At 40.5% G+C, this 26671-nt stretch overlaps 4 protein-coding genes across 5 annotated transcripts; 2 read left to right on the top strand and 2 right to left on the bottom strand.

Annotated features, from left to right (window-relative positions):
- Positions 1-58: 58 nt before the first annotated feature.
- On the top strand, positions 59-13861 carry LOC112461318 (unconventional myosin-XIX-like). Its single transcript, XM_025026520.1, has 20 exons — positions 59-944; positions 2324-2843; positions 3433-3550; positions 3628-3759; positions 4419-4451; positions 4565-4756; positions 4907-5026; positions 5225-5298; positions 6325-6589; positions 9332-9532; positions 9838-10164; positions 10262-10529; positions 10671-10931; positions 11069-11304; positions 11384-11560; positions 11705-11901; positions 11973-12124; positions 12332-12529; positions 12806-13374; positions 13442-13861. Exons 2-20 carry the CDS (start codon positions 2566-2568, stop codon positions 13628-13630), a joined length of 3987 nt encoding a protein of 1328 aa, XP_024882288.1. The 5' UTR covers positions 59-944; positions 2324-2565; the 3' UTR covers positions 13631-13861.
- Positions 13862-13968: 107 nt separating this feature from the next.
- On the bottom strand, positions 13969-16899 carry LOC112461317. The gene is made up of 9 exons (XM_025026519.1): positions 16571-16899; positions 16182-16457; positions 15825-16056; positions 15582-15679; positions 15295-15486; positions 15081-15208; positions 14788-14992; positions 14384-14709; positions 13969-14303 (listed from the first exon to the last, which is right to left on the bottom strand). The coding sequence occupies exons 2-9, from the start codon at positions 16416-16418 to the stop codon at positions 14111-14113; spliced, it is 1611 nt and encodes a 536-aa protein (XP_024882287.1). The 5' UTR covers positions 16419-16457; positions 16571-16899; the 3' UTR covers positions 13969-14110.
- A 219-nt stretch (positions 16900-17118) lies between these two features.
- LOC112461319 (ATP-dependent DNA helicase DDX11) lies at positions 17119-20908 on the top strand. Of its 2 annotated transcripts, XM_025026521.1 has the most exons (9): positions 17119-17211; positions 17414-18198; positions 18274-18750; positions 18831-19384; positions 19487-19710; positions 19849-20028; positions 20116-20200; positions 20312-20442; positions 20549-20908. In XM_025026521.1, exons 2-9 carry the CDS (start codon positions 17513-17515, stop codon positions 20792-20794), a joined length of 2583 nt encoding a protein of 860 aa, XP_024882289.1. In that variant the 5' UTR covers positions 17119-17211; positions 17414-17512; the 3' UTR covers positions 20795-20908. The 2 variants fall into 2 exon arrangements, with proteins under 2 accessions (XP_024882289.1, XP_024882290.1); XM_025026522.1 differs by lacking the exon at positions 17119-17211 and having other exon boundaries at positions 17230-18198.
- LOC112461320 (aldose 1-epimerase-like) lies at positions 20906-23200 on the bottom strand. Its single transcript, XM_025026523.1, has 9 exons — positions 23026-23200; positions 22728-22949; positions 22478-22623; positions 22185-22412; positions 21836-22000; positions 21637-21737; positions 21490-21562; positions 21214-21420; positions 20906-21134 (listed from the first exon to the last, which is right to left on the bottom strand). Exons 1-9 carry the CDS (start codon positions 23093-23095, stop codon positions 21042-21044), a joined length of 1305 nt encoding a protein of 434 aa, XP_024882291.1. The 5' UTR covers positions 23096-23200; the 3' UTR covers positions 20906-21041.
- Positions 23201-26671: the final 3471 nt, after the last annotated feature.

The following is a 26671-nucleotide window of genomic DNA, read 5'->3' as shown; positions in this document are numbered from 1 at the left end:
TTAGTAATAACAAAATATTATTTGACTCAAAATAATAGTTTAAATTTTATCTTTTAATATTTAACAGCGTGGTGATATTCGTTAGCTACGAAATCCCAACTGGGAAATGAAATTTCACTTCAAACGTAAGTGTATAACAAGCGCAAAACGATACATCCAGGAAAAAGAAAAAGGAAGTCGGAAAACTTTCGACGACGAGTTTGGAAGTCAAGGTATCCCACGGGGAAGATCGGTATCGTTAACTCCGGGTATCGTGATAGTTCCCGCAGCTTTTTGCATTATCACCCCCACCGTCCTTGCGCTCGCTTCCTCCCCGCTGTCTGCAGCTGTTCCCCGAGCTGTTCCCCCTACCGTTCTTCCCTACCTCTCTCCGACTTCTCTTTCTCCTCTCTGCTCGTAGTGCACCGCGACGATATCGAACCGCGGCTCGTCGCCGTAGTGCGAGGTGCGCACGCGTTCCCGGTGTATGTCCCCTCGCCGAAGGGTTATCCTTCGTGATCCTGATTCCGTGTCTACCTGCCGGTGACCGCCGCAGGTCACTCCGGAGTCCGGAGTCGCGGCCCCCCTTCGGAACGCCGTCGAATCTCTCGCGCACGGGGGGCTTTCCTCGTGTGGCGTCATCGCGCTCGCGAGGGAGTCCCTCTTCGACGACGACGACGAGGAGGAGACCGTCCGCTCCTAGATACGACGCCTTAGCGAGCGGACGCCTCGCGCGACGCGCGAACCGGGTCTCCTAAACGCGAACAAGTGATCGCTCCGCTCCGAAAAAAATCCGCTTGACGTGCGTGCATGTGCATGTGTGTGTGTTGATCCAGTGGGTCGTGGGACAGTCGCGGGAGCTCTCGTTTTGCGGTGCCGCCGGGAAGCGCGAATCCTTGATCCACGGCCTGCCGCGAATTATGCGAGGTGACGTAGCGTGACGTTGAGTGTTCGGCCAAGTCCAGGTAGAGAAAAGGCGAAGCTCGGTCCCCTCTTCCTTTGTTCGCGACGCCGTTTTTCCGTGCCGTGTTCTTGGCCCTTATCGCCTCTCCCCAGCAGCGTCGTCGCTGTCACGTGAATCTTTCCAGTCCGAGATAGCGCGACGATACGACGAAGGTGTACCGCGTTATGCCGCCGCCGCCGCGAGGCCGCGGTCGTATATTTAACCGCATGGCATTAAGATTCGCAGTTTATTAATAGTCGCGTAAAATATAAACTCTCCGAGTCTCTCCGAGGGATAAATCGATTATAAACGGATTAACAAAAACTCCCCCGGTCCGTTTTAGAGATGCCGAAATTGCGCCGCGCGCGAAAGCTTCGATTAATTTAGCTCGTGACAGGACAGCTTGATTTCCTCCCGGAATTAAACATGATGAACTATAGATCTATTGAAAGAGCAACATATTCGGATTTTTTAAAAGAAACAGAGGTATAAAATAATTACACTCAGTTCGGTAATCGTTCAGTTCGTTGAAACGTGCACTCTAGCAGAAAAATAGCAGGCACTCCGGCAGAGATTTCGGTATAGGATAACTTTCACTCGGCGGAATGACTCAACTCCTTCCGAGTCCGGGTCTGGGATTGTTATGAAAATGAAGTGGAGAAAAAAGAGAGACGAGTGGAAGCGCTAACGAGCGAATTACGTCGGAGAGACGCGATAAATTACGGGAGGGAGCGGGAGGATACGGCGAGATAAATAAATTATCCTCGTTTCGAGAAACTAATTAAACAGAGGCGTAATTTTCCGGCGCGCTTAACTACCGCGTTCGATAATTTACAGCGCAAATAACCTGCGGCGAGAGATGAAAAAAAAGTCTCATTAGTCAACCCGCAAAATATTGCGTTACCGCTACCCGAGCGGCGATCTAGATCGCGATCCGTGTATCACGCTCGCTGGATTTCTATTTTTCTTTTTCCTCCCTCCCGCGCGAGTCCCGCGCGGCCTTTTTCTCCCCCGTTCACCTGTCCGTCCAGGTCCAGGTTTCCGTTTACGTTTTACGGGTTTCGTCGTTCCGTTGCAGCTTTATTCGCGAGCGTCATCAGCGAGCGGACGTACCCCCGTACATCAAAGGAACCGCTCGAGTTCGCGTGACTTCGCGCGAGGATTGCGAAACGCACGCGCGTAATTCGCGTCTCGGGAAAGTGATCGCGGCAACTGCATGTCTGCCGAATTACTCATCGTCGCGGAGGCATGGCACTTCGCTTCTGACCCTGCCGCGTGTTCTCTCCTTCTTCTTGCCCCCCCGTCGACGGTAAAACCGCGACGCATTCCGTCCCGTCCCGGCTAAATATGCCCGTCCGTGCTCCATCCTCTATTTACATTGTCCCGTTCCTGCGGGTGAAGCTGACTGAAGCTGACCGGCGCGGCGGACCGTCACGTTTAGCGATACGATAAACGCGACCGCTCTCGAGGATATCCCCCGCGAGGAAACCAACTCCTGTTCTTACTCAAGCCAACATCGAGAGCTCCCGGGAAGGCTGAACGGGGTCCTCGCGCTGAGAGAGACTCGTTAAACGCGCGGCCAATGACCCGCGCGCGATCGCCAGGAGGTGACGGACGATCCGGTTGAGGAAACCGGGCCGAGGATGGCCTCCTCGTCGACCGAGGCGTCGAAGGGCGCCCGGAGGCGCACCACCGGCCTGCCGACGCGCGTCCGCGTCCCCGCGAGCCTGGAGAACGGCACCGAGGATGGACGCGACGACTCCGGCCTCTCGTCCGAGAGCTCGACGCCCACGAACGGATCGCCGCCACCGCGGCAACCCAGGGCGCCGAGCAACGGCCGGATCATCTCCACGGGCATCGGCGTCGCGGCCTCCTCCTCCTCTGCCGCGGCCTCTTCGCGCGCCAAGAATAGTCCCGGAAGGTAGTGCCTCTCACTCTGCCTCTCCCTTTCGGAAGAGCTCAGGCTCTTCCCTCAGATGTTTCCGAGTAGCGTAGGAGAGATGCGAGATAGCGAGGAAGCGCGGAAGATTAGGTGCCGCGCACGCTCGTTTTCTTTTTTTTATTGGGATAGCGTGACTGCGATGAGAATTCTGATAATGCGCGAATACGCTACTTCCTGTTGGCTCCCCGCTGGGTTACATTTGCTCGCAGAAAGCTCTCGCTGCTTGTTATTTATGTACGACACGTGCAATCCTCGTTTCTACATGTAATTTATTTCTTCGAGATGCGGCACGATTAATTATCATCCGTTCCGTCAAATCGTCACGCTCCTTTTTATTCCATTTTAGAGAATAGCATGGGATAGATGAAGATAACGAATGAATTGATCAGGTACGTCTTTGCGTAGCTAGCAGACCATTTTTAGGATTTCGGTATAATTGCTGGAAGCACCGACTCTTCCCCCACAGAAGTTGTAGAGCTCCCCCTTCCTAGAGCTGCGGTTCAAGGAGAATTCCGGCGTTTATAATAAAACGCGTGGAAATACATGGATTTCGCTGTTCTTGTTTCAGAATCGGAAGCGACAGGATGTCAAGGCTGTTACGCAGCAGATCGGGAACGGAATCGCCGCGTTCGTTAGACAACATGCGAAACCGTCAAGTTTCTAGTCCTATGAGAACGTCGGGAAGTGTAAGTCACGATCCTATGCTCAAATCAAACTCGATTTATCGGAAGCGATTATATATATCCCGCGGCGCTGATTGCAGATGTCATCCTCGTGCGTCGATTCCGGAGACGAGGCCAGCCTCAGGATAGACCGCGGCACGTATCAGTACATGTTCCAGGACATCGTCTCCATAAAGACGATGCTCCTGAAACTCAAGCGAGTCCTTCAGGAGGTACGACGCGTGCATAACGCACGCTTGGCATTTTCACCTTCGCCAGAATTTTGCACGTCGCTTCTCGCGATTATCGTCCCCCGTATAAATGTGTTTCGCGCGTTTTGCACGCGGTGTTGAAGCGACTTGAGAGTACGCTCGAGCTCGCCTTCGGCTCGCGCCGCACAGACGTCGTTCAACCGCAAGCGTTATATTCCGTTACTGTACACGGTGCCTTTATGTTTTTTGCTCATTTTATTAACACGATCTTTTTTATTTTTCATTTTTGTCGTCGTCCTTCCTGATTTTGCGTCTCAAGTCAGGAGAGAACGATTTGACGAGGGTACGTTGCATTGATTTTCTTTATACTTTATACACATTTTATCACTAATTTACGTCATCTTATTTGCATGCATATGTGTGTATTTATTTCGTTATTTTACCTACACGGGATCGAGTAAAAATTACGCACATGAAAGCAATTACGCAATTACGAAAAAAGAAATATGTGAAAATTATAATTACAAGAAGATATTACAAGACAAAAAGTACATGAAAGTTGCAAGAAGTAGATTTAATCCTCTCGCTGTAACATTATTTTACTCGGTCTTGAACAATGAATTATCGCCAACGCTAAAGATAAATGTACAAGCTACTAATATCTGATATTGATTTGTTAGACGGAAACTCTCAACCCATTCGATAATCCGAAGGTGAGTGTACGTCACGTCCTATAAAAGAAATTTGCTCGAAAAGTAAATCTAAAATAACTGCTCAATTGAGGGTACGTTAAGTTAGATTAAAAATGACGTTGTCGATATCGCAGAATGGCCTCTTCTGTAACCTGAACGAGGATGGAGGTAACACGATCGACGTGAGTACGTCACCAGGCAGCGGCGGTAGCAGTATCGCGGACGAACTGGCGGATCTAAGGCGGCAGGTGGTGTTCCTTCAGGGGCAGGTGGAAGACCGAGATCGTACGATACAAGTGCGGGATCGTACCATCGAGCTACTTGAGGTAAATAACGAGGTAAATCTCACTCGCGATTTAATCGTACCGCTCTGTACCGCGAAAAGCTCGCTCCGACGGAGGTTTCTTCTGATCGGTAATCGTTATCGAGCGAAGCGAATTGCTCAAGGAATGACAATCGCATATTGATCCTCGCAGCTCCAGATGTCGAAGCTTCAAGGCCCTAAGAACGGCGACGTTCAAAGCTGTACTCTGCCGACGCGCAACAACAACGTCTCCTCCGTGGACACTTCTAACGCCGCCACGCAAACGGAGAAGGTATTGTTTCCTCACCTGATCGAATCTTTCGATCCGTTTATTCTTACCTTACGCCGTTTCGATTCTTTCTTTGTATTGGTACGATCGTAATAGCCGCTCTTGTTTCGCGCGATTGCATTTGGTCATTCGTTGCTACTATTAATGTTATCTTATCGCCGCGCTCTCGATTAAAAGGAAATTGTTTGATTGCGTCTGTAGACACGTCCAGTGTCGGCGGGACCCTCGCTCCTACAGTCACTCCCGCAGGACGGTGTTATGGGGCCTCTCGTTAGGTGAGAATTTGTCCTTTTTTATTATATATAAGTCTTATTCTTATTACACGCTTAATCATAATCTTCGTTCAACATACATTATTTCATGCGATTAATACCATCATTGGTCATCAAAAGTTACATTTACACGAATTGCGCTTATACTACTGACACAATCGCGTTTTAAATATTTTCTCTATCATATGTGCATCATAAAATAATAATGTTCTTTTTGCTGCTCTGGTCCCGCCCTTTGCTCGGGTGATTCCACGCGATGCAGCTTCAGGATCGGGAAGGTAGAGTGCGTCAGTCTGTGTGACTTGCTATTGGGATATGTACTCCTCTCTGCATTTAATGTCCTCATATTCATGCACCTCTTCTATTTTCGTGGCACTTGTTTGACAGTCCGTTGTTAATAATTGCGTTCGCATTTTGCATGGGAGTAATCTGACTTTTCATTTGCTTCTCAATTCCCGACTAATCGACCGAGACAAATTTCGTCAGAGCAGATTAATTTTAGGTTCCTGCATTTTGTTATAACAATTAATAAATTCAATCATTTTACGATATAACTAAAGTTTAGTAGCTTTATATTGTACATATACTCTTGTACCCCTTTTTTATTTGCGAAAGAAAATAATCGACTGATTGCATTTTCGAACGTGTCTAAAGGTCGAGAAGAGCCTAATTTTTTATTGTAAAAGTGATTTAGAGATAATCTTTAGCAATACGTATGTAAATTGTAGATTTTTGCTTGTCATTCTCATTTATAAAACCAACGTTCCTGGCATGTTGTAATAACATACGTTTGTTTTCGTTTCAATATTAATTATTCAATGTCATAATTACACCTTGACATTCCCAATTCTTTGCGATAAAATACTCGATTTATAATCCGTAATGTTTCACGCTGCCTTGAATAGCCGTGTGCGGTGAGTCTTGAATTCTCTTTGTTTGATCAACTCAGAATTCTCGAATACGAACTTTTCCTTACTCGACGTTCTCCATCTTCGCGATTTACTTACACTGATAACTTGTCGTTTGCAGTTGGAGTGACTCGTCGGACCGTCAGCGACCATCACTGCTCTCCGAGCTTAACTCCGCCGGGAGCCATCGCAAGCCAATTGAACGTTTACCTCATACGCTAAGACTCCGTCAGGAACAGACCTCGACACGTCGCGTCAACGCGCACTCGAGAAGACACTCGTCGGAGTGCGTGTCCGGCTCGCCCACCAAGCCAAAGGACTATGCGAAACCACCGTGCGATTTGAACGAAGCGGAGCAACGCGACACCAAGATAGAAGGAAACACGGTCAAGTCCCTCATTCCGACACCTAGAAAACTGCGACTTTAACGACACATTAGTTATATTAATTTTCTTTGCGTATAGTAATGTTTTCTTTCGCTCCAGACGTCCGTGTCCTTGAAGTACAAAAAACTTCGTAAGACACACCGATCGCAGTCTTACAAACAAATCATTCGATTCGCTTGAGATATTTATAATTTTTTATTCAGTAGATCTAAACGCCTACATCGAGAACGAGTCTTCAATCGTTTCATATTATAAGTTGCAATAGCAACGATCGTTAGATCGTACGCCGATTGAAAAGCATTTAATTTATATAATTATTCGATCGTGTTTCTGCCAGGCGGTTTTCGACCGATTCGGACGTCCAAAACATCGTGAACGATCTTTCGTTATAGCTGCCCGTACTCGTAATTAGTTCTCTGCACGGCATGCGGCATGACGTTCACGTTCTATGCGTTAATAGCGTCGTTTGTGTGTTAACGATGTCGTTTATGCGTTCGTCTGACATACCACCGTATTTATGTAACGTTATGCAGAGAGCATCGCGCAAAGTCATCTATTCCTGAGCGGGTATTTCGGGCGGCGTGTAATTCGTGCCCGCGCGCGTAATGGGTATGGGCACGCTTAATTCGTTAATATTAACGATACATTTCATTTCCTCACCTAAACGTGATCTCAAGTGCAAAATTAGGGATTAGCGAATTATCTGCATCACTAAATGACGATCGCGCTTTATCTGTCGATCTGGCGATCGATTTGGGACCTGCGCTTTGTACAAGTGTGGAATCTTCCTCCGCACGATCTTATCTCGGCGGCCGGAAACGAAAGTCCTATATACATTTTTAGTTCGAATGAAACTTTAATTGCAATATTGATCAAGTGCAAGTAATTTTTGTAATATATATAATTTATTGTAAATATAAATGCAAGAAATTAATTTTAAGCGTAATATACAATTGCAATCGAGAAAATTAATCCAATTTTGCAAAGAGGTGAAATTTAGAATCCATCGATATATCCTTTGGACGCAAACGTACGTAACGTCTCAGAATCTATAATCTTTATGTACATACAAAAATCTGTTTTCTCGAGAAAGAAAGATTTTCTAAATACACGTTATTTATTACTGCGCGTTTATCGAGCAAATTTTCTCTTTACAGCTAGCTCGCTGTGATCTAACAAAAATCAGACACGATTGATCATGGTTTAATAATTGTCACAAAAAGCGTTCGTATTGTGATTCATTTGTTCTCGTCGTTCAAAGATATCACAAATACGTTTGGATAATTTTAAGAGTTGCACGGATGTAGCTCCAGTTTGTGAATACATCTCGTGACAAGTCGGATTACATACGATCGTAATTAGTGAAATCAGGGTATACTGTGTAAATTCCACACGTCGTTTTAATTTATTGTGTGCTTGGTTCGTACTTGGTGCTAGTAAGTTCGTATTCGATATTATAAATAAATTCATATATGATATTTAGACTCTCCTGTCTTTCGCGTAATCATACCGACTAGCAGTGCCAGGTAAACGTACTCACGAATAAGAAATGACGAGTTTGAACGTATATCTGTATTAGTGTACATAAAATAATATTCTAATGTATTTATTAACATTCTGCAGTATTATAGCAAAACATTTCACTGAAAATAAATACCTGGAAAATGACGGATGCCAGGAGAAACTAGATATTATATCATTGTATATTTATTTGTCCATATTTTCTTAATTTATATGCTGATTAGACGCGAAAATAAGAACGGAGGGAAAATGAGAGAGTGAGAGAGTGAAGAAGAAAGAGAAATATATAATATATATAAATTATGAAATCTCATTAATTTTTTAAGAGATATATAATAAAACAAAATGTCGAGACTATAGGGAAATCTTAGCTTTTCCGCAGGATTATCTTCGCAAGATGCAGTCAAGTATTTATAGGAATGTATACTGAGTAGTTCAAATCCACTTACTATTAATAACGAATACAAATTAATAGATCTGATATGGAATAAGTTAAATGGCAATTTTATTGGTATTACGAAATCGACATTGATGTTAATCGTCCGCCACGGCTGTTACAATCTCCGAAGAGCGAGCCTGCGACTAGTGCGAAACATTTCGAAAGCTGCAAAGCTGCAAATTTTGTCGCATCGTATAAAAGTTATGGCAAATAAAGAGCATACGTAACACAGTGATTACGTGTTTATTTTCCGCTATTACTGATATACTATTATTTTCACAAAAGTCGTAATGCAGATCGACTTGCACATCGATAAGTAAAGTTCTCTACGAGTTCATTGTTTTAAAGTTGCTTTGACGTAGCGAGATACACATTCTGTACTTTCTCTCCTCATAAATTTGATACGGCAAAAGCCTTGAATCGCGTATTATCAAACTGACGAGTGTCAACAATGAGTCTTGCTCTAATAGTAACTCTCTCTCTATCTATATATAAGAACAATGTGTACATTCGTATAGGTACGTGCCAATATTCAATATACATATTTTTGTCGCGGTGGTGGCTGACAACGCAGTGTGTTCCAGGGTAGCTTAGTTGGTCTTACATTTAGGACGCAATGGGGGATCTGAGCGCCGTGCCGCAGGAGAAGAGTATGCGCATTTTCTATATATATAAATATATTACGTATCTAACGCAAAACGTGCCTCAAGTTCACCCGCCGTCAACCGGAAACAATCCTAACAGTCGTAGATCATCTTCTGGAACGTTTGGAACGCGGCGAGATTTACACGTGGGTCGGCACTCTCCTCCTGGCGATCAATCCCAACGGCGAGATCCTCACCGATAACATTTACGATCTGTCCGGAGCTCATGAATATGACAATATATGTGATGTGACGCACAAGGAAGTATCGCCTCACATATTCGCCGTGGCTGCCCGAGCGCGCTACAGAATAGTTCAGAATCTTGGGAAACCCAGCCAGGTAAATCCGACCATCCGCGAAGAATCGATTTGCATTCTTCGTGCGCCGAATTGTTTTCCTCTGTCTTTTCAATTCGGAGCCGATACGAGCTCCAGGCGGTTCATTCAGAACTGTTAACAGAGGAGGACTTTAGTAAAGGAGGTCCTTAATTAATAACTGGTTGAGGAGTATATCGTGTACTCGAATTGAATACAACTCTCTCTGTGCGAGTTATCAACCGGATTGATTTTGTTCATTTATTCCGTTTTTCTCTGTATTCGCTACATAAGTACATTTGTGAATCTTTTCCTGCGTTCTTCGCAAAGGTGATAGTCTTGAGTGGAGAGACCGGAACGGGAAAGACCTTCAACGCCTGGAAGGCGCTGAAATTCCTGACCAGAAGCATATCCCCCGACGCCCGTGAGAGGCGAGACGCGGTTTGCGGTATCGTGCGGAGGATCTCGGACGCCTGCCGTTTAATATCAGCCTTCACAACTGCGCCCACCGAGAGGAACGATGTCAGCTCGAGGCACGTGCAAGTTGTGTGGCTCGAGTACAAATTGGGCGGCATTTGCGGCGCGACGGTATCCTCCTACCTCCTGGAAAGGGACCGAGTCACGAGGGGCTGCTGCAATTTTCAGATTTTTGGTCAGGTGAAGGAGCGCCTCAGCTATAGCCGCGCGAAATTTATTAACGTTTCTGTTAATCCGATCCTTTTGCTAAGCATCCCTTTTGCGAAATCCACTTTAGATGATGACTGCGGTAGCGAGCATAGAGTTCGCCGACACCGCATTGTCGAGGGATAGGCAATACTTCATGCTGAGCGACTTGGATTCCCCGAGAGCGCGGGAGTTGCACGAGGCCGGCTACCGCGAGACCCTGAGGGCGATGGATATGCTAGGATTTACGGAGAATCAGAAGAAGGACATCTTTCTCGTTCTCTCCCTGCTCATTCACATGGGTGACATACAGTTCGAGCAGGAGGACGATCACTGCAGAATTAATACCTATGATCGACGTATGTAGATCAACGACAATTATTCTACGTTGATAAGTCCACGTGGACAAATTGCGCGCGGCGAGAACGCTCCTCCTTTTGATAATAAGCGGCGTAATAGCGAAAAGCAAAAGTTCAGCAGATATCACACGCGATTTTCAGAATCTAGAGAAGCCCTGAAGAACACATGCCGACTGGCCAGCGTCAATGAAGAGGATATCGTCGCGCTGCTCACGTCCACGTTGATAAATCCTCAAGGTACTCGGCGCCGACACATCGCGTGCCGACGTAATCTCAATACGAGCGATGCCTGTCGCTATCGGTTGCACAGCATCATCCGCCACTTGTACGATCTTCTATTCCAATGGCTGATCAACTCCGTGAACGAGATCCTGTCCGCTCGTTTATTCAGCGAACGATTGGGTATTAAAGATATATGTTTTCCTTGCATTATAGTAGCAATAGTAACGCATTTTAAACGATGAGAAAACGATATCCCGTTGTCCCGTAAGAAAAGGTGTGATTTTTATCAATGCCGACCGATACTTCTCGCGCTTCAGGAATATTGGATATCTTCGGATTCGAGTGCTTTGATTCGAACGGCATCGAGCAACTTTCTGTTAATTATGTCAACGAGAGATTGCAGCAGTATTTTGTGGAAAAGTACCTGGTGTCCCACCGGAATGAACTGGAAAAGGAAGGCCTCATCGGTGACGAGGAACCGTCGGAAATCGGGCGATCGTACGAAGATCGCTTGAACACGATCGAGAAATACTTGTTCACTACTCTAAACGATGTAAATGTTTCTTAGAGATGTAACAAACAAATATCTATTAGGAGCAGAGGAGTTAACGGTGAACATTTTCTCGTCGCAGATGTGTCTATCGACGGTTCCGAACAGCTGGTCCACGTTAATGCGCCAAGTGTGCGCTAAGAGTTGTCCCGTAACGAGGCGATTTTTGAAAGTAAAGAATGAAAATTTCGTTGTACGGCATTACAGCGGTGCCGTGGAATATTCCGTTCGCGATCTGCTTTCGAAGAATACCGACAAGGTAAGCGAATAACAGCCGGATAGTGCAAAAAGTCTGTCGCCTTTTCAACAGACTCTTTGCATAGAATAAAGTTGAAAAGATTGAATTATTCTTTGAAAAGGAGATTGAACAAATTTTTTTCTAATAGTTATAATGCATTCGCAGATTCCGGACGAGATAATCGCGACGTTCAGCGTGAGTAGGAACAAATTTCTGTATTCCTTAATCAACAAAAGTAAGCCGTATCACGACGGAAAAGCGAAGAAACCTACGACGCTTTCCAAACTGCGATATAACGTGGACTTGTTGATAGAAGAGTTAAACAAATGTGACGCGCATTATGTTCGCTGCATTAAGCCACAGTATAGTATTTTAACGTTAGTACGTAATCGAGTTTACTTTTTTATGCAATAAAAAAAAATGCTCCCTGCAGGCGGATTAACATCCACGAGTGGAACCGAGACGAGCTTCGCAAGCAGTTGGCTGACACGGGTATTCTTGACGCTTTGCCCCTGGCCAGGTGCAGATATCCGATCCACTTTGTCTACAAAGATTTCCTCAGACGCTACAATAGGAAACGCGCGGGTAAAGATCTGAAAAAATTTTCAACGTTAAGGGCCGATTGTTCCAACCTATTGGTAAGCTACCTGATAGTTAAATCATATGTCTATCTTCGTCCAATGTAAAGGATAAACAAAGACATACATATGATTTAACTATTAGGTAGTTTACCAACAGGCTGGAACAACCAGCCCTAAGTCTATATATATTCGCTAATTTGTTCCTCCGTAGAAACCTGCGATTTACGTACCGTTTGCAAAAATATACTGGAGTCGTCCCGCCTAACAATGGATGACGATAACTCATCGGTTTATTACGGGAAACGTTTGATTTTCTTGAGAGAATCCATGTTTCTGCGATTAGAATCAGCCAGAAGGCGATATCGCGCCGAATGTGTCAAGAAGATAGAATCTTTTTGGATAAAGCACAGCAAGTATCTCTTTGCACGTATAAAGGAGTTCATATTTTCTTCATGTCGACCGGTAAACTTTAGAGCGCAACGAAAACTCGATTTACTGAGAAAGATAAGCAGTGTAGAATAAAAAAAAAAGATAGAATATAACGCATGCACCAAGTTACTTAAATTTCGTTGTACAAATCAATGTTTTCCGGTGAAGAGATTTTAATTCCATGTCGGAAGACAAATGATCTCGTCGTCATAGATTATAAGAAGAAATTCAAATTTGTTTTATTATCTTTGCGCAGATAAATATACGCAACAAAGTGTGGAGGCGGATGTAGCTGATGATGTTCGCACAATCGTTGACACAAATATTCGAAATAAGTTGATTGAGAATTCTCAATCAAAACGTGAACAAGTCGTGCCTATATTAGGAATAAACTTATACGTAAAAAAGCTAGCTATAATGCAGTCGCAAGATAGAAAAGATAATACGGCCAATAATGCTAATAAAGCAATCGTTACAGTCGATACTCGACACGAGAAATCCCAATTCGAGAAATCCTTGATGGAATATGAGAACGCTGTACCAATACAAGACATTCCGCGTGTCGTGCCAGGAGAGCTGGTGATAAAAGTAGCAAAAAACACCGCATATGTATTGCATTGGTTGGATGGTGTAAATAAAGCGATAGATACGAAAAATATTAAACCCTCAATATTAGAACTGCTGCGAGAAGATCAGGATTACCAATCAGTTGATGTCAATTGCAGTAAGGAAATTCAATTACGAGATGCATCGCAAAAATCCTCAAATAGTAATAAGTTTCGTAATCGAAACAGATGTGAGAAGATTTCCGGATGTTATGACGAGGCAAGTAGCATTAATAATATAATATACTTTATATATGTTTATATATATGTATAAAACTCTTATTTAGAAGGAAGATATACACGTCATACAATACGGCAATTTTACGCTATTTTACAAAAATGGAATTTTAAGTCGACGCCGTCTGGCAAGGGTAAATATCATAAATTGGAACTATGAAGAAAATTATAAAATTAACAAACGTGTTTTATTATCTTTTAGCTGCCAGTTAAAATACATACTGGTCTCAAGCATGTAATCAATACGGAGTTACCACAGGGTCTACAGGATTGTCTTTAAAAAGAAGATCTGTATAAATGTAACTCGTAAGATTTAGGAGAGTCCCCATACTCTCGCCACACTGAGCATATATACACATACAAATAATTTTTACATAATTTATAAAATTAAAAAAAAATTTCATTTAATTTAAGGTAAAAAGTTTACGCAGAAACTTTCAGGAACTTCTTTTGTCTCGACTGACGTGGAGAGGAATTCGCGTCATAGAAAATAAAAAAAGATTAACGAGATGCTAATAGAGAGATTGGCATCTAAAAATCATATAAACATAAAAGCAGTTTCGTGAAAGAGAAGCAATGACGATTTCTTTGAGTTTTAATTAATATAAACGGTTTCTACAGCTATAATGAATACAAAATTAATAATTATGACAATACTCGCTGTACACGTAACTCTAAGACGTTCGGATAAAGTTTATATATTAGTCTTTATGCATCAATTACAGACAAACATTGGCCAAATTATAAAAGTCATAAGGTCCCTTCTTTTTATCTTTAATCCCAAGTAATCTGCGCGATGCGACTAGAGCGAGAGTGGCTTGAAAGTCGCTCCTTAGAATTTGATAATTAGCTCTTAAACTGACACGTCTTAAGTTATTGGGTGGAACCGGACGACCACCAGCGAACGCAAATCTGTAATCATATTTAAATTATATAATAAAAATATTACGCATTTATGTAGCCATTTGCCTCGTTAATTTGATGATACGCACCTTATCTCGCGTCTTGGTCCTCTCAGGGTAGAATCCGGAAACGCCGTTTGTCGATCCCATAGCTTTCCGTTGTTAAGAAATGGTCTGACTTCAACGCATTTCATCTCGCCTCTAACGATGATGTTAAGAAATGGTCTGACTTTAACGTATTTCATCTTGCCTCTAACAATGATAGGCAGTGCGCTAGTTTTCTTCTTTCTTCTTTCTTTTGCATTATCATCACGATTAGCGAGTAAATAAGGTAATAACGAGTCTCCATAATGTTCGATTAAAGGGGTGAGGTCCAAAGAAGGACCTTGCGATCTCACGAGAGCACAAACGGTTAACTGTAATAATTACAAGAAAATTAATATAGGAGCAACACCCACACATAGGGATTTGAATAATATAATATCGATACTAACGGCTATTCGCTGCCAGATAATTGAACCAGAGGAGGCATAATAATATAAAATATTTTGTATGGAAAGCGTGTGTGCGGGCTCGTGTTGGAAAAATATAAAAGGCTGAATGCTCGCTAATAATTCCACCGACATTATCCTTTTCTTGTAGAGATCAATGCTTTCCGTTTCACTCTTTAAAAGCACATTCTCCAATGTTGGTATGTATCTAATTGGTTTATAAATATTCAAGGAATTAGTTTTTCATAAAAATATTTTGAAAAAATGTGCAAGACTTTTTTAAAATTTCGTATTACTTGTCGGCAATCGACGGCCAGCGAAGCATCAATTTGAGCACGCAATCTTTAAAGAGCACTTCTAAATTCGGATGTATGAAACTCTGACCCAACAGCAATTCCAGCAATAACTCCGTTAATTTATCCACCTTTGAGCGAACAAAAAGATTAAAGATATTTGCAAATATCTGGATACAATTTACAAGATGCGCATAATTATATTGTATTCGTTTACCGAAACTAAGTGATAGGGATAGACAGCTTCGCTGTTACTAGCAATGGCAATTATGAGTTGACACGTCCGCGTGGAAACACGTGTATATTGTGCGTTATTTGAGATTACCATAGACCTAGCGATAGACATCAACTTGTCGACGACTCCTTCGTCGCCTAAATGCACGTTGGTAGCACAGTCATTAAGTAAGACCTGGCAATATAAAAAAAAAACATTGTTTAATATTATTTAATAATAATAATATCAAAAAATATTTTATATCAACATGTATATGTATTTCTCTGTACCTGAAAGGTCTTTTGCGAGCCATTAAATAAAGTTTTCAACGCACGTTTGGCATAATTATGACGTGCTTCTGTAAGCTTCTTATCACATATTTCAGATTCTAGAAAATAAGAAAAAAATGCAATCAAATTAAAAGATTGTATCGAAATTAGCAGCAATTTCAAATTGAGATTATGATTTATCAAATTCATATAAATTGAAAGACTGATAAATCATAAAAATGTGTCAACTTTTAAAGAACTTGCCTTGCAGAAATGGTACGTTGGTTTGCGACAGGCATACTGGATCATTCATTTGATTAGTGAGATTAACGACAGATTCGCTAGGTACATAAACTTTCGCTTCGGTATGATACTCCGGCATGGATTCTGACGCACCAAAAACCGGATCAGCATCACACAAGCTGGTGATTACCGCATTTACATCCATGGATGTCAGGCGTCTTCTTTTACTGTGTCTCAATCTCGTAACACATTTCTAAAGCGGAACGAGCAACATCATATGACAAACAGCGTTATAAGTATTACTCTATTAACCCTTCAAGGTCCTATGCCAATCTGAATAAAGGGTTAAGTGTCGAATAGGAATCTTATTGTATTTACATGTAGAATTTCTCGCAAGCGATAGGAAGCATCTTCGGATAATCTCTTTAAAAGTGGATCTGGCAACGGATGCATGCCTAGTTCCTCGCCGATGGTAGAGATCCATTCGGTGCTGAGCATGGCGTACTTCCTCAAATTATTGTCACCTGTAATACTGCTGGTACCTGCATCTTTGTTGTTGTTATTGACGAACGAGCTGCCGTATGCCATAGATGCTTGATTCAACAGCTCCTTCATGATCTCCGCTTCTTCGTGTCCACGCAACCTAACTCGAGCCTGTCAAATTTACGCGAATACTTCGATCAGCTGTATATAATACAAGCAAAAACAATGCTTTACAAATTATGCACGTCACATTCGAAAGTCGTAGTACTTCTGAACGGAATTACCTTATCTTCACGAAACGTATCGCAGCGAATTCCATGCAGCGTCCACAATGATATTAAAAGAAATCTCGAGCTTAAATATAATTGCTCAGAAAATGCAGCTGCGCGGCACTTTATATTTTTTTGCGGTTAAAATAAAATAAATGTACACTTGGAGAGTTAGCGAGAGAAAGAAGAGAAATTATTGAGTCTAAGAGAGCTTCTGCTTAAGAGACTTTTGTACGTACAGGCCGGTATATTTTAATTCGATAGACGATAATAACAAACGTTTTCCTGAGATGATTATGTTCGATTACGCGACCTTTTGAGGTTAGGTTAGGCTAATGAATATCGAGCAACCTGCAACTATCGGAACGATATCTACCGGCGGTAACGTAAAGAGGTAATCTGACTCTCTTTCTTTCTCTGCTGCACTGCGTTGTACTTTCAAAGTGCGATAGATATTTAATTAGAGTTGGAAGGAAAAAGAGAAAAGGTGAAAAGTGCAGAAGGTACAGTTATAAGGAACAAACATTCTGCCTCTCTCTTTCTTCAAGGCAAAAATAAAGGCGGGAGACTCAGCAGCACGTTGATGGAAAGACAGGAAGCAGAAAGCAGAATAATAATTTACAGGGAATGACAGGTCGACGGTTTATTATCGTTACGTACGTATGTTTTATGTTTACGTTTTACCGTTATATACGTGTAATGCTAATTGCGTTTAGTTGTAAACACGCAATTCCAATTTGTTGAAGATCATTTGTTGATGATCTCCGAAGACAATCAACGAACCAGCTGATCAATGAAGACCACGATCTGGGTGAGATATGTACAACAAAAATAAATCGTCAATTCTTTACGTTTCAGGAAAAGCTTCGCTTAAGGGGAGAGATGCAGTAGAAACTCCTAGAGATACAAACGCTTTTACGATCTCCTGAGTAGCAGGTTTCAAGGGGGAACACAGAAATGGAACCCCCGCAGGAATTTCCATTTCCCTTCCCGGCGTACGAAATTCAGAAGCGATTTATGAGAGAGCTCTACGGTTGCTTGGAAAGCGGCAAGCTGGGTCTCTTCGAAAGCCCGACTGGGACTGGGAAGTCGTTGTCCCTCATTTGCAGTTCGCTCAGATGGCTGGTCGATCACGAGGGTCGAAGGAAACAGGAGTTAACTTCGACGATCGCGGAGATAGACAGCAAAATCAAGAGCTGCGAGAAGCCGTCGGATAATTGGTTTACGGTGCAGACGGAGCAGATAGAGCTTAATGCTAAGAAACAGCCGTTGCAGGCCAAGCTAAATGCGCTCCTCGAGCACGAAGGCGAGAGGGAGAAACTTAAGAAAATGGTTGAATCAAAAAAGGCCGCGCGAACGAAAACAACTGGAAAAATAAGGCAGCAACCCACGAAAAAAGCTCTGGAGTCGGATAAGACTGAGGAAGCGAACTCTGATATCTGTGACGTTGAGAAGGATCTTATCTTGGAGGATGGCTTGTCGAATTCGGAAAGTTCTGAGGAGGAAGATACGAACGAACCGTTATTTCAGAACACCAAGATTTTCTTCTGCTCCAGAACACATTCACAGTTGACGCAGTTTGTCCATGAATTGAAGAGGTCTCCCTACTCTCAAGACGTTTCTGTAGTACCGGTCTCGTCGAGGTATCTCTTATTTGTTTTTAATATCTCAATGTCTATCGCCTTGCTGTTTATTAACATTTTATTATTTTATTTCAGACAAAATTACTGCATCAACAAAAATGTCAAGAGATTGAAGCATATCAATCTGATTAACGAAGCCTGTCTTCAGTTGCAAAGAAAAAAGACTACCGTTAAGAAGGAAAAGGACTTAAAGAGATCAAAAGTCGCAAGCGGTTGCCCCTTCATCCCGGGTGATCAGAAACTGCTAATGGCTGAGGTTCTAACAAACATTCAAGATGTCGAGGAGATAACGCAAAGAGGACAGGAAAGTAACACTTGTCCATATTACGGCTCGAGAAAATCTCTGCAGAATGGACAGTTGATATTGGTGCCCTACAACTCAATTCTTCATAAGAACACCAGAACCAGTTTAGGAATAGACTTAAAGGGAAATGTATTAATAATAGACGAAGCTCACAATTTACTGGATGCCATCGAAGGAATGCACAGTTCTGTAATTACCGGGAGAAATTTGCTCCACTGTTACAGTCAGCTGTCGCAATATCAAAAAAGGTGTTGCTGCAGTGTTATACTTCTTCTGATTGTTATTAAAATGTTAGATAAATTTCTGACTGAGAGTAATATGATTGCAGATTTGAGTCTTTGTTCTCTGCTAGAAGCGTGATGTATCTAGGCCAGCTAAGTTTTTGCTTGAAGAAGCTTCTAACTCTCTTTGGAGCAACAACGAAGTCTCATCCCGGTGACGAGATCAACAAAACAATAACACCGAGATTATACAAAATAGAAGAGTTCGAAGTGCTTACGGAGATTGATACAGTAAACGTATTCAAACTACTGGAATTTGTTAAAGCTTCAAAACTCATTCATAAGTTACAAGGATTTGTCGAGCAGTACGGCAATAGCATAAAGATCAATGAACAAAGGATAAAGAAATCTGGCGTAACAGAATTTTTAAACTCGATTAAAAGCAATGATGTACCTTCTCAAGAAACTGTTAGCGTTACGGACGCGCCAAGTAACAACGAAGAACAGACGAGCAATCCATTAATGGCAATCTTAAGCTTCTTGGAGTGCTTAAAGAGCAGCTGCGCGGACGGCAGAATATGTGTTTTACCTAGCACTACTGTTGGACAAGGAATTATAAAATTTCTATTGTTAAACCCAGCAGCACATTTTCATGATATCGGTGAGAGCGTATTAAATACTTACTTGAAACTTGGTATATGCTTTCTCGCTTTTATTAAGTTTATTTTATTGAATACTTTGAATTTTTGTATTCCAAATGTAGTGAGAGATGCCAGATCTGTGGTATTAGCCGGTGGCACAATGGAACCAATGTCTGAATTCATAGATCAGTTGTTCTTAATGGCAGGTGCTACACCAGACAGAATTATGACATTTTCATGCGATCATGTGATTCCTAAGGGAAATATTATATCCAACGTCGTAATGCGCGGTCCAACTGGAGTTGAATTTGAATTTAATTTTCATAATCGACAAGATACAAGATTGGTAATAGAATCATTGTTATTTCTTCGATTACCGTATGATTTAGAGAGATGTATATGTAGACGTCATTTACACATATATAGAAATCTTAACATTTTAAATTTAGTTAGAATATTTACAGAGATTGATGCTTTGTTTTAGCTGGATGAATTAGGTAGAGCACTATTAAATTTATGTAATGTTGTACCAGCTGGAATAGTAGTATTCTTCCCATCTTACAACTATGAAGATACAGTATTTAAGCATTTAGATAAATCCGGTATTATATCCAAAATTTCTGCAAAGAAACGTATCTATCGTGAACCTAAATTAGCATCGCAGGTATTTTGTTGCACACTTACTAACAAATTACTTAATTATAATATTATTTAATTATTTAATTTAAATTACTAAATATATTGTCTGCAGGTTAATGTAATATTAGATCAATATGCACATTCTATCAAGAATCCACAATCCCCGTGTAATGGAGCGTTGCTGTTCAGCGTAGTGGGTAAGAGAATTAGAATTAGTATTATATTCTGTCTGCATATTTTATTTACATCAATTTTTTTTAGAAGTTAGAATAAATGAAATTTTTTTTAATTTACATGGTATTTTGCAGGTGGTAAATTAAGCGAAGGTTTAAATTTCTCTGACGACTTGGGCCGATGTGTTATAGTCGTTGGCTTGCCCTATCCCAATATTAAGTCACCAGAATTACAAGAGAAAATGAAATATTTAAACGAGCATGTCGTACGTATACTCAAATGCAAAATTCATCACATAGCTTAGAGAGAACAGTTTAATTTTGTGCGAGTTTTAATATCTTTTTTTATTTTTTTTTTATTTGTTTCTCTAGAAACCGGACGCCGGAAGTAGCTTTTACGAAAATTCTTGCATGAAGGCAGTGAATCAGTGTATTGGCCGATCCGTTCGTCACATCAATGATTATTCGACGGTTGTGTTATTGGATAAACGTTACTGTCATAAAGTCAAAGTACTACCTCAATGGATTCAACGCTCTGTGACGATCAACGATTCATTTGGATCTGTAGTTGGTAACATCGCAAAATTTTTCGCAGCGAAAAGAATCAAGAAAACTTAATCTGTGATAAAAACAGTGACTCGTCGGTAGATTAATTAGAAATGTAATATTACAAAATTAATAACAGTCGTTAAATAATAATATCTGTAATAGTTTTTCTACTTTTAGACTGATTGTGATAATTTAATAAAAATGTTTTTAAAGATATATAATATGTTTCAGTTATAGTACTTCATGATTGTAGCATCACGTTCGAATATTTTCTGTGCCAGGTGCAGGCTCGATGTTTTTCTACTTTAGAAATGCATCACATGTAATTAGCCAATTGGATGCCGAATTGATAAATTAAATCATGACAATAGATTTCTCCGGGTTGTAGAATAGAACAGGGAAAGTGCGACTGAAAGAAATTAACTTATGAATTAATGAATGCAGTAAGGAATGTGATTCTGCCATGTCTTATTCCCTTAACTACTCACATAATTAATGGCATTTGGATAGTTTTGCGGTTGAATGCTGAAAGCACAGTGCTTCACATAGCGAGCACCTTGCTTCCCCGAAATAAATTCCGGCGATTCGCGGTCAGATGTTACATCTTTTTCTATTTGATCAGTTATCTTTTCTTTCTCATTATCCTCCTCGCGATTCGGGCTGTTGTCATATTTAACGACAATGTCACTGTTAGCCTACAATAACGTCATTGCTTGTATTCTTTCAAGACGTGTTATGTATTTCGATTATCATATTCACGGTACCTCAGAAGTACTGCATAAACGGCCGCCTGTATAGAACTGTACGCCAGGCTGATTCGAATAAATCTCCAAGGTGCTACATATATTTATTTGTAATTCCAGGATATTACATTGTATCCAAGCTGCGAATAATACAAATATGAGCCTTACCGACCGCTTTTCAGGTGGACTGCTTGAGCGACGTACGCATTACCCCCGTGCCAGTTCGGCGTAACGCAGAAGTTATGATCGTATCCCTCGCCCGGAGGAACCTGTCGCTTACGCAAATTCATTGTTTTTTTTTTTTACACAAATTATTAGATCAGGATTAATCTCTACTGTATAATTTGTATAAACTTCAATTTGATGCCTTCTCAATACAGCTCTCCAGAAGTTTCGGTACACGCAAATCCATGACGGTTCCTCCGACTCCTCGGATGCCGCCGGTTGGTATCGGATCCGTGTAATCCGCGAAGGTCCAGCGATCGCAGTTCAATGAGATCTTGTGCTTCACCAGTTCCTCCTTACCGGCGTCCTATATTGCACCCTAATAAATAGACTTGCCCTACTTATTGGTATTTGAAGCTAGAACCATGTTATTTTCTGATTTAGAAACAAAAGCAATTAAAATATTGCAGTTTTAAATCATTGTTGTCCGCATTTCCAGAATGGTTCCAGTTTCAGCTGAGTTGACATTGCACAGAGTGCTTGTTAATTACATGTCCAGCGAGGTTGAACAAAGAACCGTGCGAGATGTTCACTATGGTGGAGTTTGTCGTTGTCGCCCGGATACCTATTTCCAGCTTATTGTCAGGCGTCAACCTGAATCTCACTGTGCTCAATACTGCGCCAGGATATCCCTCTTCGCCGTCTTCGCTTAAGTAAGTCATGACGACTGAGCAGCCGTCGATATGCGACTCCCACAACCGCCGGCCAAAGCCCTTCGTCTGGATACGAGACATTTAATGTCATTAGTTCTCGATGAGAATGGTGAGACGACGAGCGAACTTACGCCTCCGTGCAGATGATGCTTGCCGAGATCGTTTCTCGTTAGTTGATAAGTTTTGCCTTTAATGACAATGCTGCCGTTTCTTATGCGATTCGCGCATCTGCCCAATATACATCCTATAAACGGATTAATTTGGGGATTCGTATAGCCTGTAAAACGAAACTGTTAGTTACGAATGGAATTAACTGAGATCGTCAAGATTATGACGAACATGATGAACAAATATGTATGTAATTACGTCAAGAGTTCGTACTCTTCAAATCATCGAAACCGAGCACAACATCCGCGACACGGCCAAACTTATCGGGATACTTCAAAGAAACGATTGTGGCACCCCAGGAAATGACGACAATCTCTAAGCGATTCTTATTGATCATCGTGTACGATTTTACTGGCGTCAACTGGACTCCTTTACTTTCAGCTTCCTTATAATATTCTTTACTATCATAACGACGTATCTTATCCTCCGCAGATTCTGTAATTAAGATTGGCTTTTACGTTATTATTACCACCACAAAAAAATAGGCTCTCTCTATGAAATAACAAAACACCGGCATAAATTTCTCCAAAGATTCCCTCCGTAATTGCAATATCCTTGCAATTGCAATCGTAGGTGACCATTATGTTTCGCTTCTCTCCTTAACGTTATTAATTATCCAGTTACTGTCAAGCCATTTGTTACGTACGTAACGTGATAAAAACAAGAAATTTTGCTGTTACAGCCTCGTGCCTATATCAAATGATTTGTGGCATTAGTTTTTGTAATGAGAATAATCATAAATAATAGGTTAAAAAATTTTATCCCAACGTTTTAAATACTTTTCGTTGTTTCGACATGAGAAAATCACAGTTTTTACCTATACTGTGGTAAAATGATCGGCCTATATAACTGTGAAAATTATTTTGCAGATTGAGCTGTATTGTTGGACGACTCTAGATTGTTTAAGAGTTATTGTATTTCGTAGGAATATGGAAAACATAAAATGATCACTCAAAAAGCTAAAACTTATTGATGCTGTTATTTGAAATTATTTATTAATAATATTAATAAAATAATGATAAGAATAAAAGTAAAAATAAGAGTAAGTATAACATATTATTTATAATTCGTAAAATATTACCATAATAATAATATAATATGCTAAAATAATAAAATAATAAACCTACTTTTTTATTATTATTCTTATTATTATTATTATCATTTTTATATATACTCCAGTTAATATTTATAATTTTTAATATTTATAATTAATATTTATAGTGTAATGTACAATACTTGGAAAAATACATGAACTTTTAGTGCAGGTCAGACATCATACAGACACTTCTCTTGTATCTCGAGTTCTTCGTTAGGAGAGACAACACATGAAAAAATCGAAGACAGAATATATTATTACGATATATTTTCCGCATTTAAACAATCGAGTTCTCGGGGATTCGTCGTGCAATTAATATTCATTCGTTCGTTATATCATTAATTCACTTCCTGCTTGTAGATAAAAACGATCCTGTGCGACTTCGCTCGTCGTGCTTGGCAATCTGCACATCGTCGCCCAGAAGATCGGTAAAAAGATTCGATTCCCGAATGGAAAGTAAATATTCCCGAACTCGCGCAAAATCGCCGCGTGAAAGTTATGTTACATTGAAGAATTTCCCGTCGAAAGCTTTGGATTTCGCGATGTTTCTCGTTTACTTTAAGGCGCGCGCACCGAAGCGATTCATTATTCTCACTTAAATACACGTGGAACACATTGCACTTAGCTTAAACATACTTATAAACTACAGAGTTACTCCAATGCTTAAACAAATTGCCTGCGAGTTGCTGTTACGTCCTACATTCTTTACAGCTCATGTATTACAAAGGAATACTGACGGGAGAAAAAACTCAATTTCGCGTATTTATATATGTATATACCAAACTGTGATAGCCCCGCGTCGATAAATCGCTTTTATATATTTATGAAATACATTACGTTAAACTTTCTACACACGCCAGAAGCGTACAAATAGGAGCTACCACAGCACACAATGTGTGTACATCGATGAGACAATTCGTTTTACAATTAATCGTCTTGGTCGTGATCGTTATTGTACAATTTGCTAATTCGCGCAAGCGGCATGCAATCTCGATACAATCCGTTACGTCGTAAAGTATATATATTTACACTTTTTAAATGCGACATCATAAGAAACAGCAGTTCAGAGAGCAACGGGATCTTGTCGTATCATATGTTCCACGAGGCTGATGAGTATTTTCCTTTTTTTTGTTTCAGCGCCTTTGGCCGGTGATGTCCACTCGTTAGGTCTAACTAAACTAGTGAGGACTACATTGTAAACGTGAGTTGCGTATCATATATATTACGTAAAAACAAGTGTTAAAGAGAGTCTCGCATTACGTTTGTGATTTACATGTTTTTTTCCCCTACATAAATGTCATAAATTTATCTTGTATCAAAGTGCGTCGTGTATGTAACAAATGGCAGAGAGAAGGAGGATAAAAGAATGTAAAAATATTTATGCAACACGTGCATGGAAAGTGCCCTATTACGCACGCTACGCGTGCGTGATAGACCACTTTCCAGGCACTTGCAACATAAAATAGGGAGTGTAAGCCGTGTGTAAAGATGAAAATTCCCGGGTGTGGAGTTTACGCACGAGCCGAAGGCGAGTGCGGTAACCGCACCCGGGAATTTTCATCTTACCTCACTTGTTACACAAATAACTATTAATATTGTATATTATCGAATATTTGATATTGAAAGCATTAACCGGTTTAAAGGAAGAAATTTATTTCTCTTATATAATTTTTTAAGTCCGATAAACTAGAATTATATGTATCAAGAAGATATCTAAGAAATTATAAATTACTATCATTGGTATATATTATTAATATATATCATACGAACGATACATGATAAATTTATTGAGTTTTCTTTACAGTGAGATATATTTATAGACTGATATATATAGAGACCTCAGTTGCGTTTGATATGATACAACGTAATTTATCTCATTAAATATATAGGTATATATATATATATATATATATGTATATATATAATTTTTATATATACACATATACATATATAGAATTATTCTGAACACACGTTTCTTATACACGTTCTGCCCAACGAGTCAAACATATTCCATAAATGCTCTCTAATAAAGTATAAAATCGGATTCTTATCTCCTTAATCTCTAGGCTAAGGTGTTTGTTTTATATATATAAAAAATAAATATAGCTTAGACTAGCACTGTTGGCGACGGATACGCCATTACACAATAATAGCTGCCGCGAACATTTTATATTTTTGTATAATTAAAAATTATATAATTATTATCGTATATATATGTATATAAACAATTATTCTCGAATATCAGCATTCACTAACACTTCATCAAACATTTTCTCTTTCACTCTTCCTCTCGCTCTCCCTCTCTCTCTCTCTCTCTCGATTATCTTGGAAGCATTTTGAATTTCTATGTGTCACTTATTTAACGTATTTAAGTACGTGATAGCACCGCAGAAACCTACCTTCGCACAGCGTAGAAAGACATACCCATTAAATGTATTGCAAGAAAGAGATAATTATTAATTAATAAAAAAATTTCGCTCGCACCATATAATTCGCGCGTTGTCCATATAATTCGATAAAGTTATTACGAATACGAAAAAAGAAAAATCAATTAATATTGCAAGTTTTTTATTGCAATAAATAAATTGCGCAAACGCGATCAATTTGATGGATCTCCGTTTTTCTGTTTTCTAAGAAAAACTTGGATGCATCTCCATCATATTCGTAAAATTGTCAGAAAGATTTTATCGATGACTGATTTTGTTCTTTCTTCCTCGTTGCAGCCAAACGAATCGTCCACGATAAAACTAAATCAAAGAAATTCTCTTTCCTCCAACACATTTCGTGTACATCGCACAGCATACATCTACAATACTGATGATCGTCATTTAGGAAAACAGTGTAAACGAGAAGCAGCTTTCACGACGAAGAAGATAAAAAAGGATCCGTGACTTCGTTATACGCTACGTGAGGTTGATACAGTACAAACAAGACGTTTTGATTGCTTCGAATGCGGCGTAAAGATAGCGTAAGTAACTTTGATTAGTTTACAGATTCAAAACTAAATTCGAGCATCTCCCCATCGTCTCGTAATGCCAATAAATTAAGATTACGTGCGTCG

Source organism: Temnothorax curvispinosus, unplaced genomic scaffold (genome assembly GCF_003070985.1).
Source record: "Temnothorax curvispinosus isolate PA1 unplaced genomic scaffold, ASM307098v1 QBEX01011252.1, whole genome shotgun sequence".
NCBI lineage: Eukaryota > Metazoa > Arthropoda > Insecta > Hymenoptera > Formicidae > Temnothorax > Temnothorax curvispinosus.
Note: the sequence above shows the minus strand (reverse complement) of the source record. Positions and strands in the feature narration are given on the sequence as shown.